The sequence below is a fragment of the Trachymyrmex cornetzi genome, unplaced genomic scaffold, assembly GCF_001594075.2.
Source record: "Trachymyrmex cornetzi isolate Tcor2-1 unplaced genomic scaffold, Tcor1.1 scaffold133, whole genome shotgun sequence".
NCBI classification, from domain to species: Eukaryota; Metazoa; Arthropoda; class Insecta; order Hymenoptera; family Formicidae; genus Trachymyrmex; species Trachymyrmex cornetzi.
The window spans coordinates 556,721-578,319 of NW_017295906.1; the positions used below are offsets into that span (position 1 = coordinate 556,721).

Consider the following 21,599-nt stretch of genomic DNA (forward strand, 5'->3'; position numbering starts at 1 on the left):
ATTTATTTAGAAAATGGGTAAAGATGTTTTATGTTTCGTTTATTAAGTTAATTATGTTAAGTCTGTTCTCGCATCATAAATGGTATTATAAATGATTATTTCGTGGTATTACATGGTTTTACATTTCGCAATGTTTGCACGCTTAGAATAGAATCCTTTGTCATATTACACGCGTTTCATATACATGCATTTAAATTTTTGTACACACATGAAATCTTCTGTTTGATCGTTAAATTTGTTTGAAGCGCTTATCAACCGGCGAATGTGTACGAATCTCTTATCGGTTATCACAGAATTTGTCACGTTTAGACTTGAATGCTATATAATTATCCACGAAATTTATTGCGTGTTTCTTGATGCAAATCTGATGTTGAACTGTTGAGCTGTTCACAATTCGTAATTTATTATTCGCAAATTATTATTTGTTAACAACTTTATCGTGGTAATTCGAAGATAATTTATTTCTTAACTATTTTTAGTTTATTTATTTCTATTTGTTGTGGAGATTCTTTGTAATCTTTGTTTTTAGGATTTTATGATTATCAATTTATTTAGGTTTTATTTTGAAAAATTGTGAAGTTAATTAAAATGATGAATGATAAATTAAAAGTTATCAAGATTAATTAGAAGTAAAGTGTCGAGTAATTAATCTAATTAATTTTCCAATTGAATTACTATAATGGGCTTTCATGTATATGAGGATTGCGAGTCTTTAACGCGTGTTATACTTGTCATATATGAATCAACACGAATCTGTTGACTCATGCCCTTTGATCTCTTTTAAATATCAGTTTATTGGATAAACGATATGATTGATAAATAATGAATGCGATAATTCTACGAAATTGCCTATTATTTTGGAATGACATTGCAATTAGCGAATTACTATCGCCCGAAAATATTTATACTAATGTCCATTAAGGTAAACTGATCCCAGTAACCGGACATGTACCTATATATATTTGAAATGTGCCCAGCTCTGCCTGTATGTACGTATGACTCAAGGATCTGTTTGAGTATGATCGAGAAGGGGGTGATCCCGATTGACCACGACTCGATTGGACACCACCAATCACAGCGACCGGTGCTTAGGAGCTTTGTAGTCTCAAGCGCTGTGAGTGGCTCGTGTCCAATTGAGCCGTGTCCAACTGGGTGCCACCCATCGAGAAGTATGATCCACATTGTGAAAAAGAAGTGAGACCTGTGTTCTCCCTGCAGGAGATACTCTAATATCTTTGTATCTCCAGAAATTCAAGGCCCTATGACTTGCCCAAGTCTGTATGGCCTAGAGGGGAAAAAAAGAAGAAGAAGAAGGGTATGATCCTTACAATATTTGTAGGACTCGCAAGTTCGGAAAAGTCTTAAATAAAAAAGAGATCATAAACGAGTAGTGAAATTTGATAAAATAAATGACAGGATTAAGCTTGATATCAAGACTGTCTAAACAAACTGAAATCGCTCGAAAATAAATTAACAATAGAAAACTTTTATGTTTTATGTAGAAACGCGTTGTGGCAAATGTGTCGCGGCACGTAACAATGATTACTTTATCGTTTCTTTCTGATGTAGAACACTGCCGACCTCTTTCAGACAGATCGTTGACATTTTTCCGTTTATAACCCACATGACGTATATACACGCACATGATGGCTCATTTTAATTATTCACCTCGAATATAAAAAAAACACATTTCTAAAGAAAAATGTTTCAGACAAAACTTGTATGATCTGTGTATGTATACCGCTAACCACAAATTAGAAATTGTATATGACTTTATCATTATAAGTGGAAAATTTTGCTAATTTAAAAAACTCTATACTTTAAATTCTTCGTAATATAGTTAAAGAGTAAGATATTGAAATAAAAAAAAATGCATTTTATAGGGAATGAAATAAGTAAGAAATATGATATTAAAGATTATCTATAGTAGATAAAGTTTTCCTACGTTACGAATTATAATAAATAAACATATTAATAATAGATTAATCCCTTTTTTGCTTAGTGAGCGCTCAGTGAGCGGTCGTCGCTTCTGGATGCACCCATTATCGCTCGAGAGCAGATCAAAACACTATTAATGATTCCCCGTCAAAAATTTCTGTCTAGTGTATAGATTAAATTTTCCATGGATATGCTTTGATTTCTTATGAATATATGTAGAGGAAAGCCGATACTGACATAGGTCTCCTAAAGTGACACACCTTTATTTCTCAGAAACTAACTATTGCACTTTATTAATACTAATAAAATCATGATCTGTTTAGCTAATTAAAGAAGTACAAACTCATAATTCATATGTTTGTGGCTTATTTCTATACCAAATCAGCTAAAAACCAATTCTATGAATCTGAGAAGAAAATTCTTATGGTGTTCTTTTGCAAATTATGTAATTAAAATAATAGTATTATTGATAATATTATGTCATTTTAAATGTTTATAATTTCACAAATTAGTTTTCTTTACAGAATAGGATATATCTTTATTTATAGAATAGGAATGTTGGCATTATTGCCTACTATGTCAGTTTTGGAGTCTATTTTGTCAGACGCTCATTTTTGCATAACTTACGAAAAACTTAATTATTGCAAAATTGCAAACAGTATTATAAAAATTGCTTATACTATCTGATAGAAGACACTTTTTACTTTGTATTTATGTTTTTGAAGTTGTGAATTTTTACCTTTTATTTAAGAAATATTGTCTAAAAACAAAGTGGTATGTCGGTATTGATGACCTTCCTCTACATATTTAGATGACGTATGTAATTAAAAATAAACTTTGTATGTACATCTGTGTTGACAAAATACATATAGAATTCGTAAACGTTCGGGAAGAGACGCATTCAAATAAATTTCTTCGAAGAAATTTTTTTTATCTTTGCTTGCAAATCTATGATCATTATAATGAAGCCATTTAATTTATTGGGAAAATTCTCATTTAACGAAGAAATTTTAATTCAATTTTTTGGAAAATTTATATTTCTTTGTTAGCAAGCTGAAATTATAGTAATTATTGAATTATGATTATTAAGGCAATCTTAATGATTACTATGGATTAAGACGGTAATTAATAGAAAGACTAGATATGAGAGATGTCAAGTAATATAACAATTAAATATAAAGCCAGAATTTTTTAAAATGATTTTATGCTCGCTTTTGAATATTTTTTCAGTGCTCGCGCCTTTATATTTTTATCATGTATTATTTAACAATTCGGGGGATTTTGTTTCTTTGTGAATTTTTTAAATGATAATTTCAACATAAAAAAGAGGAAAAAATAAAAGAGAACAAACTTTTAGTGCCGCTTGTAAATAGATAAACCACTGGTTTTTATTACAAACCGAGAAGAACAAATAGAAGTTGTAAAGACTAGTATCTTATCTACTGACAGATACATACTAGGTAAATAACCGCAGGTTCATATATCTATAATGCATTAAGAATGATCACTTTGTTATTACTGCACATATAAAACTTTATTATAGCTAATAAATTAAAAAACTGAAAATTGCGATTAAATTAGATTTTAAATTTGAATTGTAATTGCGCCTTGGAGAGAAGTTGAAATTTATAATTGAATCGTCGTAGATTAAACCAGAATTTCAACGTCTTACAGCCGCACACCAGAACGACATGCGACAAATATCTTATAAGAACAAATTTTACAGACTCAAAATCTTAAAAATAAAAATGAACAATCCATACAAGGCTAATAAGAGTTACAGGCTGATGAAGGTGCCAACGATTAAATTCTGTACTATTAATCGATTATGTGGAATCTTCTTTATTTTGAACGTTTCGACTATCTTTGGAGTTCTCCTCAGCAATACATATATCAAATCATTTCATTGAGTCTTCCGTTAAACGTGAGTCACAAACAGATTCCCAACTGAAGTGGATCCTCAAACGGAAAGCTAAACATGTTTCTGAAATTTTGGAAGTTTATATCTATAGGCTTCATCAGCCTGTGACTCTTATTGGTCTTGTATGGATAGTTTATTTTTATCTTATAAGATATATATCGCTTCGAATGATATGAGATACATTGTTTATTTTAAATACCCGACTACATTTGTCTTACGATATTTATTGTAAGATAAACATGTCTCATGTGATTAATATCGCACCGATAGCAAGATCAAAGAAGTGGTTAAAATTTAAACAGACACGCCAATAAAGTCATGTATTTATAATTCTCTCTATAATTGACTGGAATAATTGTTGCTCAGAGTCACATGATTAGTGGGCCATATACTGCTTTACGAGTTCTTTGGCTATATGATTCACATTATGAAAGGTGTAGGAATGTATCCAATATCTTCTCTTTCTCTTTTCTCTTCTCAAAAACCATAGCAAGCAGAATATTCATATTAAATATTAAAGAAGCAATTGGTATATACTTATTTCCTTAAGTTAAAAATGACATTCTGTCAATTTTAACTTTCATGTGTGTCAAAATGTAAATAAATCAATTTCTATGTTACTCTATATTAGTTTCAATTAGTTTTAAAATGTACTTAGTAAATAATAAACGAAATTTCAGTTATTTTCGACGTTTAGTACGTTTTCTTTGATTAAATTGTTTAACTATTGTTAATCGTAATTAAGTTAATCGTTATATAGGAGCAGTGGTGACCTATAGAAATGATTAAAAATAACTCAAATTGGGGGTATAATTTTACATTATGAATTTAACAGCTGTTTTTACTATTCGAGTTCTACTAATCGTATAACAACGCGCAACAATGTAATACTCGCGAGTAGCAAAAAAGCTTCTTCAGGATCAATGTACGTTTACAATCAGATTATGTGGAAGCACATAATCCGATTGTAAACGTAAGCATGTGCTGATAAAGTGATATTGAAGACCACCAACGTTATTCGATTTGTCATGCATAACGCATAGATAAGATTTTGCAGACTTGATTAAATCGTAATTCCTCTCAGTGAAGGAAGGAAAGGCAATGGCTAGGATCGTGTGGCAGTTACTTCACAATTGGTACACAGTGTAATTACTGTGTACTCGAGGTCTCTTCGCCATATTCTTTCTCTCTTTCGCTGCAAGTATCGCTGGAATGTAATTGCGGCATGTGCGTGCGTATATATGAGATTTATATGTTATGTGTCTATTGAAGGTTCATTGTATCTTTACAGAAGAGACTTCTGTGAGACGACGCCGTCATGGATGGAAAAGTGTACAACGAGAAAGTAAAGAATCCCAGAGCGGGTGCCAACATCTTCAGCATCTTGACGTTCTCGTGAGTATGAAAAGTAACAGTCATTTGCGATATAGATAGATTCAGTTAAGAAAGATTGAGGATAAAAGAAGGAGTACGATCTAGAAAGAAATCCACAGAATGCAATGACTTAGTACGTATAGTAAAATTAAAAAGTTTCCGGAAATTAATTCTGATCGAAATCATTGGAATTTAATTTCAAATTCTACTTCTTTTTTCTCGATTATCTTAATTATTTTACTGGTGAAGGATCAATTAATGTTATTTTGCACTTTGATTACAATGCACTTTTCTGGAGTAGTTATCCTCCGGAAAAATCATAATAGATAGACAGACAGATATGGAATAAATGCACATATTTAGTTGTCTCAGATATTAGATTAGATTATTCTTGGATGATAAATGGATTTTGTGGACGTGACTCATCGAAAGTCGCAGATATGAGTCTATAATGTGGGATAAATAATAGGATCATCTGGGATCGCTTAATAGATAAATAATTCTTTAGTAATTATTTTGTAGATAAATAATTTCTCAATTTTATCTTCAAACACTTGACTTTTATTGCCTGGTAATGTTTGCATATCGCTTGTTTTCTACAACATTTTTGTTTGTAAAAAATGAAATATGACAAAAAGAAACACAATCAATACTAAAAATTTAAAATGCCTATTACGGTCGAAGCTGGATCTTCATTGCTTTAAATAAATCAATCTTGAATTATTAATATATACTATATATGTACTTGCATATTGTAGTCTTTTCAAACTCTGCACCGAATTGTTTTTCTGGACTTATAAACTCAATTAAAATTACTCTAGTAATCGCGAAATAAATTGACAAGCAATTTTAATAATTTGATGATACCATCAAGCATCGTATTATAAAAATATTAATATGTTAAAACTGTTAATAAATTAAAAAAAAAAACAGAACATGCTTTGAAAATAATTTTGTTCCTCTATAATCAGTTATTATTCAAAAATTGCATTTTAAAGTCAATATTATTAAATTTCAAAATTCAAATTAATTTTCTTTGTTTTTTGACATGTTGTTATAGCAAACTTTGTTAATATTTTATTTACATAATACAGACAGCGGAAATCACATGATTGAAATGATTTGCATTAAATTTTTTGCATTCTTATCCGATGATTCTTCTCTCGAAAAAATGAATTATAATTTAAATCCGAATATTTATTTTCACTAGTCGCATCTTTCTGGTCAAACTATTAAAGATTATTTTACAAAATCCAACAACTCCACATTTGCATATATAAATTCAATACATATTAAGAAATATTTTGACATTAATTGTCTAACGTTATTTGTCTAAGTTAGTTATATTTAATGTCGTAACATTTTTTATGTTAAATGTATTGTCCAATAATTTTAAATTTTGTAGGCAAATTTTTATCTTGACGCCGAGTTTTGCGAGAAGAAAAATATCCTCTATTGTTATTTTGAATTCTATTTGATTGCGTTAAATATCGACATCACGTGGTTTTAATCTATTTGAAATTAGAAAGAGGGATGCGGATCAATTTTTACAAAATGACACGTAAACCGATATCTTGAAAAATAAAAAAAGAGACTAGTATCTCAACAAAAGAAGCGTAATTCAAGAACTGGATGAATTGCGCATAGTTCTTGCGAGTAAAACGTGTTTGCTTTGCTTTTCTTCTTCGCAGTTGGATCCTACGCATTTTCTGGGTGGGTTATCGCCGAGATCTTGAAGTAACCGATTTGTACACACCGCTTAAAGAGCATACAAGTGGTATTCTTGGTGTTAAAATAGCGAAGGCCTGGGAGGAAGAATGCGAAGCGTACCAGCGTCGGCTGGAGCAGGTCGCGAAGAGCGGGTCGCAGAAGAAGGTCAAGGAGCCCAGCTTGATGAGAGTCCTCATCAGGTGTTTTGGTTTGACGACTCTACTGTATGGCCTTTTTATGGCCGTTATGGAGATCTTGCTCAGGTATAATCTCCCTCACTTCTCACCTAGAAATCCTCTTGTAAAAGCCTATCCTAATTTTTTATATTCTCTGCATTGGTAGTGTCTTGACAAGTACAAAAAGCGATACAAATCATTGGAAACACTTTGAAGATTTCTGTAGAATTAAATCCTTCACAGATCAGTCTTTATCAACGAGTCTTTTCCATATTAATGATATTTTTTGAATTGACTAATGAATTAACCAAGTAAGGATTATTTAATCGACTATTAATTAAATGTTTGTAAAATTGTAAGTCCAGAATTTCACGAAGGGATGCAATTATGAATTTAAAAGCGAATTAGAATTCACAAATTTTTAATTTCCATTGAGATTTATATTTTAGCATCTAAATTGTTAAACAAATCCTATTTTACGAATTTCTTAAATGATCTAATTTAACTTCATTATTTGTTCGAATATTCAAATTAAATTAAATTAAATATTTAACAGAAATTATAATTGTAACAAGTTCCTCCTTCTGCAGAAATTTTTTTTTATGGTGCAATCGTTTATAAATTAAAATTATTGATTTCATAAAAAATCAACTTGGACTTTATTAGGAATTTTACCAGAACACATAAATTTCTCTTTTAGATGCTGCATGTACGTAGAATAATATTATGTTTATCGATCCGTTGATTCACTACTATTGCCCTTGAAACCACCCACTAAAATCCCCTTATCATTGCATAAAGTGGTGCTATTTATCTACGATAACTTTAACACAGAAAAGAGGAAGATACCGCTTTATTATTAAATTCCCGATTTAATAATTTATTTTTATTTTCTTATTTATCTCTAACGTTAATGTGTCGTTAATCTAATTTCAAAAATACGAGTAATTGACTACTTGATCCAGTTTCCTATTCAATCCCTTCCATAAAGTCTCCTCTGGATCTAATTAATTATATTGAGTAATTCACATTACCTATAACATAATATGAATCAATTTCATAATAAATTTATTAATATCAATTTCTAAATAAAAGTGACAATCTCATTCAAATCTCTCGCATGACTTGACGAATTTTTTTTTGCGGTGCAGAGTAATGCAACCATTGTTGGTGGGCCAAATGCTGCTCTACTTTAACACCACGGACGTCGACAAGTCCTATGCGTATGAATGCGCCGTCGGTGTCATTTTATGCTCCGCTCTCAATGTGTTTGTCATACATCCGTACATGATGGGTATCTTACATATGGGCATGAAGGTCCGCGTGGCCTGCTGCTCGCTGATTTATCGCAAGACATTGAAAATGACTAGAACCGCACTGGGTGAGACGACAATCGGCCAGGCAGTAAATTTGTTGTCCAATGACGTCAATAGATTCGACGTCAGTATCATATTTCTCCATTATCTCTGGCTCGGGCCTTTGGAAACCATCATCATCACGTACGTCATGTACCATGTACTCGACGTGGGAGTGTCGTCTATTATCGGTGTTGCTTCTCTGCTGATGTTCATCCCTTTACAAGGTAAAAAAGTAATTACTCTAATTGTTTCTAATAATAGAAGTAAATGAGTGATTGAGTTGAAAGTGACTTGATATGCATATATATGCCGTGTTGAGAAACGTTTAATTTAAAAGTAGTTTTTCTAATGAAAATCGCGCGTCTTTTTGCTTTAATTAAGTTACTAACGTCTGGAATCTTAATTTTCTTTTGTTTCTTTTAGTTCTTTTGGTTTTTTTTTTGAAAATTAATTTTGATAAATAATAATTAACCAATAATTGATTTTAATAAATAGTAATTAGCAAATAATTGATTTTAATGAATGAATTAATAATTTTAATGAACAATATATAACAAATAATTAGTTTTAATAAACTTTAATCTGAAATCTTTAAATTCTGTTACTTCTGAACTGTAATTTGTTTTAATTTTTTCATAAATATCAGAATTTAAAAAATTCTATTTCCAAATTTTTTTAATTTTATTGTTACATTTCCAAATTTCTATATTTATCACTAAATTCCTAATTACTGAACTTTTTTCTGTTCAATTAACAAATCTCGTTAGCGTCGAAAATTAACCGTGTTTTCTCCTAACCGCGTTTCACGTCTTGTTCCCGGAATTCCTCAGCATGGTTGGGCAAGAAGTCGTCGGAGCTGAGGTTAAGGACTGCCATTAGGACTGACGAGAGGGTGCGATTAACAAATGAAATTATCAGCGGAATCCAAGCAATCAAGATGTACACTTGGGAGAATCCATTCAGCGCGCTCATAGAAAAAGCAAGGAAGTGAGTACTGTCACTTACATTGATTACGCAAGCAACTCGTGTTAATTGTACGTTGAGCAACGTGACCGTTAAAGAAAATCATTAGTTGCGAAACGTACTTGCCAGCGCTTTTAAATAAAATGAAAACAGACAGTAGATGTTTTTAATGCTTATTGTTGATAAAATTATACCTCTTATTTAATTTTTGAAAAAATGTTACAAATTTCAATGTTAAAAGTAAATAGTCATGTAACAAGACAATTAATGATATTATGCGATATTTTTTTAAACGAATGACTTTGTAGCTGTATAAACTCTCATAGAACATCCTGCGGATGTATTCTTTCGCCTCCGATTTATCACATTTGACATCGAGTTGAGTCATCGTAGACAACGTGTAGACACGAATCAGCGCTTGCTTTGTTTGTATTTCAATTGTAGTCGCTGTTGAAACGATCAGATGAAATGATAATAGTCGACAGCGGTTTTATCGTATATTGTACTTTATCGTTTGTATATATGTATTTTTCTATATTATTTTTAAGTTGAGACGTAGTCTTTTAATAGAAAATTTCGCGGTCAAGATATCTGAAAGATCTTTTTTTAAATATCTTATATTTTTAAATATATATCAATTTGAATTAATATATATTAAATATGTACATATATGATCTGTTCCGAAAATAATACGACTGATTTTTTAAAATTTATGTTGAAAGGACTGGGTATGAAAACTAAATTAATTTTAAGTACTTTTAAACAGTAAGATTATGTATATTTTTGTTTATTAGTTGTGTAAGAAGTAATTGCAAAACTAATAACAGTGTGCTTTGGAAGTGCATTATGAAAATGGGATAGGAATATATTAAACAATGTTATGCCATCAAATTTTGTGTAAAATTTAATGAAACTGCTATACAAATATTTGAAAAATTAAGAAACTTCTGTAGCCTCTCTCTTTCATACACAAGTTTTTTTATTCTTTTGTACTTATTCCATAAACAGAAAATTTGTGTACGAGATAAAGCTTAGTCTCCATAAGATCAAATGTTTGTACAACATTTTTGTTGAGTTTAATGTAAAATTTGATAATATGTTATTCAAAAAAATAGTTTTCTTCATTTTTATTATAAACTTTTAAAACACATTGTTACTTGTTTTGCAATTAATTCTTTCATAAGTAATAAACACACAATTTTAATGTATTTGAGACAAATCAAGCTTAAAAATAATCAATTATTTTTGTATTCAGTACTTTTCTAACATAAGTTTTAAAAAATCGGTATCATTTTTTAAACAATCACGTATCTATTTCTGGGAATATATATGTTTAATTTATATATAATTTTTAATATTTTTATCATGATTAATCTGGAATAGAATAAAATTAATGATATACGTACTCACTATCGAATATCACAAATATCGATTCGTGTTATCACATTTATGCTGTTAATAAATATGTTATAACTATGAAGTATTACATTGAAGTGTTCTATTGAGCTATTTCAGTTAAATTTGAATGATCTAAAAACAATATATTATTTATTTGTAATTTTAAAATTTGAAAGATCTCTTTTATTCTCGATGTTAAATTACAAATACAATAAACCTGATGTTTATTTGCGTTTTCGATTCAGAAAACATAAACACAGTTCGGAAAAAAAAAGAAAAAAAGATTAACAAATACGGAATTCGTTTATAGGAAGGAAGTTAATGTCATCCGATGGGCATCGTATATCAGGGGTGTCACTTTATCGTTCATCATCTTTTCAACGAGGATGTCACTGTTCATCACGGTGCTGGCTTACGTACTGTTCGGCTACAAAATAACGGCCGAAAAAGTGTTCGTGATAACCGCCTATTACAATAGCTTACGCACAACCATGACTGTTTTCTTTCCGCAAGGTATGTAATTGTATTGTTGATATGTATATATTAAGTATACGAATGATAGATATTGACAGCGTGACGCTTGCAGCGTTTCTTTGCTAATTTCTTCATTTTTCCTTTATTTTTTATCTCTTCACACATTTCTTATCTTTTATCTTTTCTCCTTTTTGTTTTTTTTCCATTTTTCCCTCTTTTTATCTTTATTTCTTTTCATTTTTTTTCTTTTAATTTTCTCTTTGTATTTTCCTAATTATAATGATTTTATACTAAAGTATTTTACCATTTTTATACTATAAATTAGAATCCTATTTAATAATTACATCCGTTAACTACGAGATTTATCCGATGTCTTTATTCCCTTTTATTTATCTATTTTGTCTTTATGGTATAACACTCAGGGATAACACAAGTAGCGGAAGCGATGGTATCCATAAGACGTCTGCAGAAGTTCTTAATGTATGAAGAACTAACACCTTCTGAGATTGAAACAAAGAAGAGCAACACGGAGAATAACGAAAAAAATGTAAAAGAGAATAACAAAACTGCGATGGAGAATAACAGAAAAGATATAAAAGAAAATAACAAAACTACAATGGAGAATAACCAAAACGACGCGAAGGAGAATCTGATTGAGCAGAAGGAGAACGACGACGCGATGCGCCAGCCGAGCTACGTCGAGCACAGCATTTCCATCGAGAACGGCACCGCCAAGTGGCTAGATTATGAACGAGAAGACACTCTACAGGGTATCAACATTAAGGTGCGTCCCGGCGAACTGATTGCTGTTGTCGGTCAGGTCGGCTCGGGCAAAAGCAGTCTGTTGAACGTCATCCTGAAAGAACTGCGTTTGCAAGAAGGTTCCATTCAAGTATGTTGGCAATTCTTCTTTAAGAAATTTAAATAGATAAATACAGAATAATAATAATTTTATTTATAAAAATAAATTATTTTATCAGTTTATTAAAACATTTATATATATGTATTTTTAATTAATCAAAATATTTAATTAATAAATATTTTAAATATATAATTATATTTTTTTAAATACTTTTTTACAGGTTAATGGAAAGATTGTCTATGCCAGTCAAGAACCGTGGCTTTTTGCAGGTTCGGTGAGACAAAATATTCTATTCGGAAGAAAGATGGATCAAGTTCGATATGATCGCGTGACTAAAGTATGTCAGCTAAAGAGGGATTTCAGCCTGCTGCCTTATGGTGATAAGACGATTGTAGGCGAGAGGGGTATCAGTCTTTCCGGTGGTCAACGTGCAAGGTTGGTTTTACAGAACATCCTGATAAGATAAAATATGCAGGATATATTCATATGTTGATTTTTGATTCATAATCTCAGAGATCCCCCCCCCCCTCTTTTAATTTTTTAATAATATTTTTTACATGATTTTTATTGGTTTTTTTTATTGATAAGTAACATTTTATCTTAACTTGTTAATTTAATTAATTTTTTATTATAATTATCTTGTGATTATTTTAGTAAATATTTTTTGCGTATATATATTTAATCTCTAAAGTAAATTTTCATATCAACTCAATATATGAATATTCAAAAATTTATGTTTACTTTTTTTACATTTAATATACAGAATAAGAATTTTGATGTGTATCGTTTTATAATTTTATTTTAATATATAATTAATACAATTTTTAATTAATTTAAATTAAATTGATATATTTAATTTTATTAACTTTCGTTCAAATAAAATTAATTTTATGAAGTTTTTTTTTTAAGATTTTGCGTTGTATATATAGTTATGAAAGATATATTAGTTATATTGATGAGATGCTAATAATTGACAGAATAAATTTAGCGAGAGCCGTTTACGCTGATGCCGACATATATCTCATGGATGATCCTTTGAGCGCCGTGGATGCCCATGTAGGCAAACACATGTTTGATGAATGCATCGATAAATACTTACGGGGCAAGACTCGGATTCTCGTCACTCATCAATTGCAATATCTTCGCGACGTCGGTAGAATTATCGTTCTCAAGGACGGAACTATTCAGGCTGAAGGGTATGGATGATTTTATTGCACTTTCTTTCTATCTCTTCAATTTGTATCGTATTGTAATCTCGTTACAATTTCTTTGTTGAAATAAGATTACAATGACATTGAGAATACATAAATATTTTGTGCCGTTTATTTATAAATAGGTTCTTAACTTCGTGATTAAATCCTTGACTTTTTGAATTAAAAACGAAAATGTGGGATTAAGAATATAATTTGTAGACTGGAAGAGAAAAAATTATCTTAAGAGTTTTTTTATTATTATATCACAGTATGTATGACTCGATTATACTTCCGAGAACAATAAGTTTGATTACTTCGGCTTATCTACCTTATTATACGGCAAAATGGTTCTATTTTAAGTCTTTTCTTTAATCATCCATTAACATATCAAGAATCATTATCTTTCAACAACACAAATATCAATATTGACATGAAACGTTCAATGCCCTGTGGTTGAGTCAACACAAATCTTCCATTATTTTCAGACAATTTGCTTGCAAGTTCAAGCTAATATTTAAAATCACTTCACTTTTATTGTTTTATATGAGTTTTATTTTTTGTTTATCAGCACTTATGATGAGCTGGGATCTATGGGAGTGGACTTTGGTCGATTGTTGGAAACAAAAGCGGATGAGAAATCTTCTCACCCCCCCTCGGCTCCCGTTAGTCGTAGTAATTCGCGCACTGCCAGCATCTCATCATTAAGTTCTTTTATGACGAATGATACTTCGAAACAGGAACCTGATGAAGTAATTAGAACATATTTTCTAACTTATTTTCTAAAGCATTAATATGAATCTTATTAAACTAATATTGTAATTTAGGATAGTTGCAAAAGCATGTTTTAAGTTACAGCAAAATATTAGTTCAGATATTCTATCTTTCCTATAAGCTAAATTTTAACATAGTAGAAAAAATATCACACCATTGATAATTAACAATTAAATAACGAGTTTCATGTCATTTTTATTTATAAGTACGCATGTATCTAAAAAACCCAAGCATCTTACATTTTTATTATTAAAATAACTTTAGATTTTAACGCTAAATTAATTAGTAACATATTAATCGTTAATTTTAGGTGGCTGAGATGCGAACTGTAGGCACTGTTTCTGGCGAAGTATATACGAGTTACTTACGCGCTGGCGGGAATTGGTGCGTTATATCCATAGTGGCTATGCTTTGTATATTGACACAATTAGCGGCTAGCGGCGGTGACTTTTTTCTCGCGCAATGGGTTAATATAGAAGAACATTATGTAAGTGCTTCACTATGCTAAAATAATCTTTCAATTGAGATGTAATCATTTTGCTAAAAGACTCGAGAAATCTAATATTTTCCAAGTATATTTTAATATTTGTATTTTTATTTCAAAATTATTACATTTTTTATGTACATATATGAAGCAAATACATGCTTATTACTGTTATAATAGAAATACACTTATTATGTTAGTTATTATATCTCTCAATTCCAATTTTACTGAAAATTGTTTTTAAAAAATGTGTCTTGACTTAAATAAAAAATTTAAATAAGAAACTATTGTTTAAAAGATGTTCAAATTCTATAATTTAATTTCAGAATTAAAGTAGAAGTTAAATGCTTTAAAATGAATGAGAGATCTCATGAAAGTGATCTGCATAAAAGAGTTAAATAGAAACATGAATTTTATGTCGAACTTAAAATCGGAAAGAAAATTACAATCCTAATTACAATCATATCTTCATTTAATTATGTTTCATTAATTGTATAACATTATAGATGAACCAAACGGATGACGGTGTTGTGGAAGATCCGAGAAGTCCTCTCACTCGCATGCAGTGCATCTACATTTTCAGTGGCCTAACCGTGCTCACAATTTGTATTACTCTGATTCGCTCATGGGCTTTCTTCTGGACGTGTATGCGGGCCTCAATGCGTTTGCATGATCGTATGTTCCGCAGCATCAGTCGCGCCACTATGCGATTTTTCAACACCAATACATCGGGACGTGTGCTCAATCGTTTCTCGAAGGATGTGGGATCTGTTGATGAGATGCTTCCAACTGCGCTTATCGACTGTCTTCAGATCGGATTAGCGCTGTTGGGCATCATCGTCGTGGTAGCTATCGCGAACACGTGGCTGTTAATACCCACTGCGTTAGTTGGCATTGTCTTTTATTACCTAAGGATCTTCTACTTGGCCACCAGTCGCAGCGTGAAGCGTCTCGAAGGCATCAGTGAGTATCTTAGGCTTGTCTTTCGGTGGAATAGTATGGTTCCCTCGATAGAATAAGATTGCAGGTTGAATTTAATCAATTATTAATCTCATTGAATTGATGATAGATTTAAATTCTTTGGCAAACTGAATAGTAAATAATATAAAATTTTTTAATTTTTTTCAGCCCGCTCGCCGGTTTTCGCTCATCTGAGCGCGACTCTTCAAGGGTTGCCGACGATCCGCGCGTTTGGGGCGGAAGCGATCCTCACGAAGGAATTTGATAATCACCAAGATCTCCATTCGTCTGCGTGGTATATCTTCATCGCGTCTTCGCGTGCTTTCGGTTTCTGGCTGGATGTTTTCTGCGTGCTGTATATTATGTTAGTCACATTGAGCTTTCTCGTGCTAGACAACTACAGTCGAGGTTCAATGGATGGCGGATTTGTAGGCCTGGCGATTACGCAGAGTATCGGTCTCACCGGCATGTTCCAATGGGGCATGCGTCAGAGTGCCGAGTTGGAAAACCAGATGACCTCGGTGGAGCGCATCCTTGAATATAGGTATTCGCTTTTGGATATGTCTCTGCTATAGTATTTGTATTACTTAGCATTATCTTTATTAATCGTTTTACCTTATTGAAATATCAATTACCTTTATTTCATATATTAGATTAAGATTTAGGAAAAATTAGAAATATAAAATTTTTCTAAATATTTTACTCTTCAATTGTTAAATAACATTGTTAATGTTTCTTGCTTTAATTCTCTTCCAGCAAAGTGGACAGTGAGCCTCCTCTCGAGAGTGCCCCCGATAAAAAGCCTAAATCCGAGTGGCCTCAGAAAGGCAAGATCGAATTCAAGAACGTATTCCTGCGCTACGCGCCGCTGGAGCCGCCAGTGCTCAGAAACCTCTGCTTTGTAATTCTTCCTCGGGAGAAAATCGGCATCGTCGGTAGGACCGGCGCAGGCAAGTCATCCCTGATCCAGGCACTCTTCCGCCTGACTGATGTGGATGGTCTGATTGAAATCGACGCAATCGACACGAGTCAGATCGGCTTACATGATCTCCGTTGCAAGATCAGCATTATCCCGCAGGAACCATTCCTATTCTCCGGCAGTCTGAGACGGAACCTCGATCCGTTCGATTTGTATCCAGACGAACCCCTGTGGCGAGCCCTTGAGGAGGTCGAATTGAAGGAAATGGGCTTGGAGGCCCACATCAATGAGGGCGGCTCCAATCTTAGCGTTGGCCAGCGGCAGTTGGTCTGCCTGGCGCGCGCTATTGTGAGGAATAATCCGATACTCGTGTTGGACGAAGCGACCGCGAATGTTGACCCGCGAACAGACGAACTCATTCAAACAACTATAAGGAAGAAATTCGAGAAATGTACGGTACTAACGATTGCCCATCGACTCAACACCGTTATGGACAGCGATCGCATACTAGTGATGGATGCTGGCAACGCTGTGGTGAGTTTTTTTTTAATGATCTTGCCTTTTCGTGTAATTTTGGTTGAAATGGACCACCGAATGAATTTAAGTAGATCGCGTGAAATCCTTCCTTGTTTTTGTAATTGTGGCGAATTATTGAAATTATGAATTTATCAATCATTTTTGTAGTACATTTTATACTACCTTTTTCTGATTAAATAATTTATTTATGATCTTTGAGATCTTTTAAAATAACATAAATTATATATAAATATATGACTATTTTATTTTTCGACTTTTATGGTAAATTAATTTTTTTTAATCATTTTTGTAGCATTTTATTAAAATTAATTTGAATAAGTCACTTATCTGCTAAAATTACAAAATACTATGACTAGATAGTAATGATTATCTTTTTCAAAGTGCTCAAGCATCTACTTTTGTGCGAGATAAATCGTCGATAAGAGTGACGATTTTATCATCTCTGATACATGTTGCGTAAATGTTTTATTCGACATGAATCAAACTGTATAGCTTTGTAACGAGAGCAGATCGTAAATCGCAAGCTTTCTCTTCAAATGCATACTTTTATGGTGTGCAGGAATTCGATCATCCCCACGTACTGCTGCAGAAGGAGTCGGGCTATCTGAAGAGCATGGTACAGGAAACTGGCACGGCGATGGCGGAGGCTCTGACCGGCGTCGCCCGCAACTGTTATCAGAATCGCGGATTGACGGCACTTTGATGCATTCACGGTGTTAAGTAATTTCTCGTAATTGTGTCTAACAGACACCGTAATGGGCCTTCTACAATAAGCCATTAATCATAAATCAGAAGAATGACGACTGTGATTGGTCAATTTTTAGCTTCTGACTTCTGATTTATGACTAATGGCTTATTGTAGAAGGTCCATAATAGGTCGCTACGAAGGTTCCGTTTTTTGCGAACAGTTCTTAGGCAAAATTCTTGGGATTTGAAAAATAAGAAGAATAGTGGAACGCAGATGAAATTCAATCCTAGAATTTAGAATTTACAGTCATCTCGCTGTTTATTCTCTTATATTATCTCCGTCTTCTACATTCTGTTCGCATTTTATTCTTCCAATGTGTTACAGTTTTCTAGATTCTTCAAATAGAATTATTAGCATCCCTGAATGGAAATGTAAAGAATTATAAAAATGGTAATCTAAAGCAAGTATATGAAGATATTATAAAGATAGGAAAAAATTTTGGACGTTAGGATTTAGATTACCATAATGCAAATGCAATTTAAAATTAATTAAGTGTTAATTAAGAGATGTAAAAAATCTAAGAATGTTGTGTGGTCAAATTGGAAATTCCAGGGAGCTAATTAGAAGAATTCGGAGATTTAGAACCGAGAACTCGGGGAATGCCGAAAGAATACACAGAAATGGCAAATCTTTTGTCGGCGAAATAATGAATTAATTTGCTGCAAGCTGCATAGTTCCGTCAAGCTGGTCTTTTCATTTTAATAATCGCGGATTTTCTGCCACCTCGACATAATGACGCGCGATTATCGCTAGTGCTGGCCGTTGCAGCGAGCAATTAGGAAATCAGTATAGTTCGCTTGGATCGTGACACAACCTTAGTTACCATAGTATTATTACGTAATTTTGTATGAGCTCGACCTAAATATTTCATCAGGAAGGATGAAGCTTAACCCGTTTGCTCACCGATATCTCTTATCATCAGCAAACTGCCATAAACGCTTTAGGGAAGAACTTTTTGTATATACATTTGTATATATATATTTTTTAGAAATAAATTTGTTACAGAAATACTATATGCAAATCAAATATTAACGCATAGATGAAAGAGATAATAACAGAAATACGTGTGGGAAAAAATAGTGTATGTGAATATGGAGAGAATAAATTGTTAGTCTCATGCTCTTTTTCGAAGTTACAAGGTTCTAAGAACTAAAGTTCTAAGAAATAAAAAAACCAGATTATCTTCGATTCATGGCAATTTAAAGACCGCAAATTTTGATGTCGCTTTGATGGTCTTGAGACTCTAGACTTGATTCGAAAAAATTTGAGATGTGGTTTAGTTAATTTCATTCGATCTTGAAGAAATTATTCTCAAGGATGTAACAGCTACAGGATCAGTCGGTGAATTAACGGGTCAAGAGATTTGTACTTAGCGTATAGATAGTGCAGAAGGAAGACTTTTTATACTCGTAATATATTTTGATTAATACGTATAAAGAGTATTTGGGAAAAAACCAATAACAGCAGGTCCATAATTCATATATTCGTATATTTGCCTCACTTTATCGAGGCCGTTTGTATTTGTGATTTTGCAAGAATTTTACAATGTTCCTCCTATCGTACTGGTGCTATAAGTACAAGGAAGACCAAAAAGTAAAAGGTGCCTCTAGAATTTAAAGCTGAAATACTTAAATGCGAAGCGTGCAACGACATTATTTTCTATTATTGTTCTCTTATTATTATATCATTATGAATAAAATAGCAAGGCGCGGCGTACTCAATTTTTGTGTAAATAATGCAGGATTATAAAGCATTAAAATTAAACTACTTAACGCCTTTTTACAAGATCCTGTTTTATATATCCGGGAATTTTTGGCAGGCCTAAAAAATAACAAGCGAGTGTCCCCGATCGATCGATTGTGTTACGAAAATATCTTCGGAATAAGTGGAGAAATCATTTTCAACTCTCCGCGAACCAAATAGAAAATCAACATGGATCATCAACATGCTTTTTAATTTTTAGCACTGATGCTTAAATATTCAGTGATTTCAATTTTTTAAGTTAATCTTTTCTTTGGAGTCTTATTTACATATATAATACGTATTTTTAATCTTTAAATGTATATTTTTTAATCTTTCAATGAATAAAAATCGCTGTTTGGAAATTTGAATCTTTGATGGGGAATCTTTGATTCTCCAAAAATAATATTACATTAATTATATCGAATTATTGTATAATTTGTATACTATGTATATATTAAATAAGTGAAGGCGACTGGGTCGATCTGGGACACTCCATGTGGATCAAAATTGCCTCGTGCTCAGATTTTAATCTATTTTCTGTCATTTGCAATCATCTCAATAACTTTAAGTAATCATTTCAACTGTAGCATAATTTTTAAAGGTGTATATAATGTTTTTAAATTCACTCCCCTAGTGAAAAAATTTTGCTAAAATTATTCTACGTTTTGGAACATTTTTTAAGCAAAACTTCAGTATTTCAGCAAAATTACAGCAAAAAAGTGAAATTTCAGTTAATTTTCAGCAATTTCGCTAAAATGCCCAAAACATGGAATAATTTCAGCGAAATTTTTTTCAATAGGATCACTGAAACGTTGATCACTTTGTAATACAATTATGTTATTATAAATATTGTTATTGTACTACAAATATTGTACGATGTAATATGATTATACGTATGTGTATTTATGAGTTACACGACAAGTATGTGTTATTATTATGATATACAATAAATTGTATACATAGTTATATACAATAAATTGTATAGTGCGATTATATATATTATTGTACTACGATACAAATATGCAGTGTATTTGGTTTAAGTGTATGGATTTAAATAATAGATAGTTTAAATAATAGGTTTATTTAAGAACTGTTTCGATTAAAAATTATTTTGTTTAAGAAAATTTCGTATTTAATTTTTTAATTTGAACAAAAATTTTAAGTTAATGAAAAAAAATTATCTACTTCTATTTTGTAAAATACTTTTCTATACAGAGTTTTTAAATTTTTTAATTGAAATAATATATATATTTTATTACGGTTTTATGTGGTGACCGAAAATTACCGAAAATTATACTTTATTGTAGGTATATTATTTAATTAGTCATAAAAAATCTTATAGAACTGTAATAAAATAAATATATTATTCCATTAAAGGAATAAACCTTATTAAAAAGCATTGAAAAAATTAATTTTAAACGTTTGTTTAAGTCATTATAAAATCTTTTTAAAGAAAAATAACGTAATCGAAAAAATTTTTTGTGATTATTATTCTAAAAATATCACCAAGTATACAATTGAACTAAACTCACATATTATGCTTCAATATTATTTCAATAGATATTAAAGCATAATTTCATGAAACTGATAATATATTAATAGTAGAAAAAAGATTAAGAAGGCACGAGCGCGATTTATGACGAACTCCATATACATATTCCGTTCCGTATATTACACGAAACGTAATCGTCATTGTCAATATTTATTATGTATGTAGATATGTAGGTATGTTGTACTTATAGAAAAACAAATTACAGTACCTTACATACAAGTGCCTACATTATATAATGTAATCATTGTAAACAAATTGTAGATACAAATGATTATTTATGTAACTACTACTCGTTATATATATTTTCCCTCTATTTTTCTTTTTTAAGACTCCTGTCTCCTAAGTACTCACTTCAGCCATATTGAATCTTAACGTCATGAGCGAGAAATGATATGTTGATTTTTCTTGCATGCTATTTGTAAATAAAGACAATTTGAATAAAACAGAATAATGAAAATAGTCGAATAATAATTCGTGAAGTGAATAAGCTAAGCATTGAGTAAAAACTAGTAAACGCA

At 31.4% G+C, this 21,599-nt stretch overlaps 1 protein-coding gene across 1 annotated transcript in view; it reads left to right on the forward strand.

The window, feature by feature from the left end:
• Nucleotides 1–19,500, forward strand: part of LOC108770769 (probable multidrug resistance-associated protein lethal(2)03659) — a 34,438-nt gene extending 14,938 nt beyond the window's left edge. The window contains exons 2-15 of the mRNA XM_018522478.1: nucleotides 5,151–5,254; nucleotides 6,925–7,206; nucleotides 8,271–8,701; nucleotides 9,308–9,464; nucleotides 11,149–11,351; nucleotides 11,735–12,204; nucleotides 12,395–12,609; nucleotides 13,152–13,370; nucleotides 13,936–14,116; nucleotides 14,449–14,625; nucleotides 15,129–15,585; nucleotides 15,751–16,126; nucleotides 16,339–17,035; nucleotides 17,598–19,500. Coding sequence (XP_018377980.1) covers nucleotides 5,178–5,254; nucleotides 6,925–7,206; nucleotides 8,271–8,701; nucleotides 9,308–9,464; nucleotides 11,149–11,351; nucleotides 11,735–12,204; nucleotides 12,395–12,609; nucleotides 13,152–13,370; nucleotides 13,936–14,116; nucleotides 14,449–14,625; nucleotides 15,129–15,585; nucleotides 15,751–16,126; nucleotides 16,339–17,035; nucleotides 17,598–17,741 — 4,086 coding nt within the window. The 5' untranslated portion in view covers nucleotides 5,151–5,177 and the 3' untranslated portion in view covers nucleotides 17,742–19,500. The remainder of the gene's footprint in view (nucleotides 1–5,150; nucleotides 5,255–6,924; nucleotides 7,207–8,270; nucleotides 8,702–9,307; nucleotides 9,465–11,148; nucleotides 11,352–11,734; nucleotides 12,205–12,394; nucleotides 12,610–13,151; nucleotides 13,371–13,935; nucleotides 14,117–14,448; nucleotides 14,626–15,128; nucleotides 15,586–15,750; nucleotides 16,127–16,338; nucleotides 17,036–17,597) is intronic.
• The last annotated feature ends 2,099 nt before the right edge of the window (nucleotides 19,501–21,599 follow it).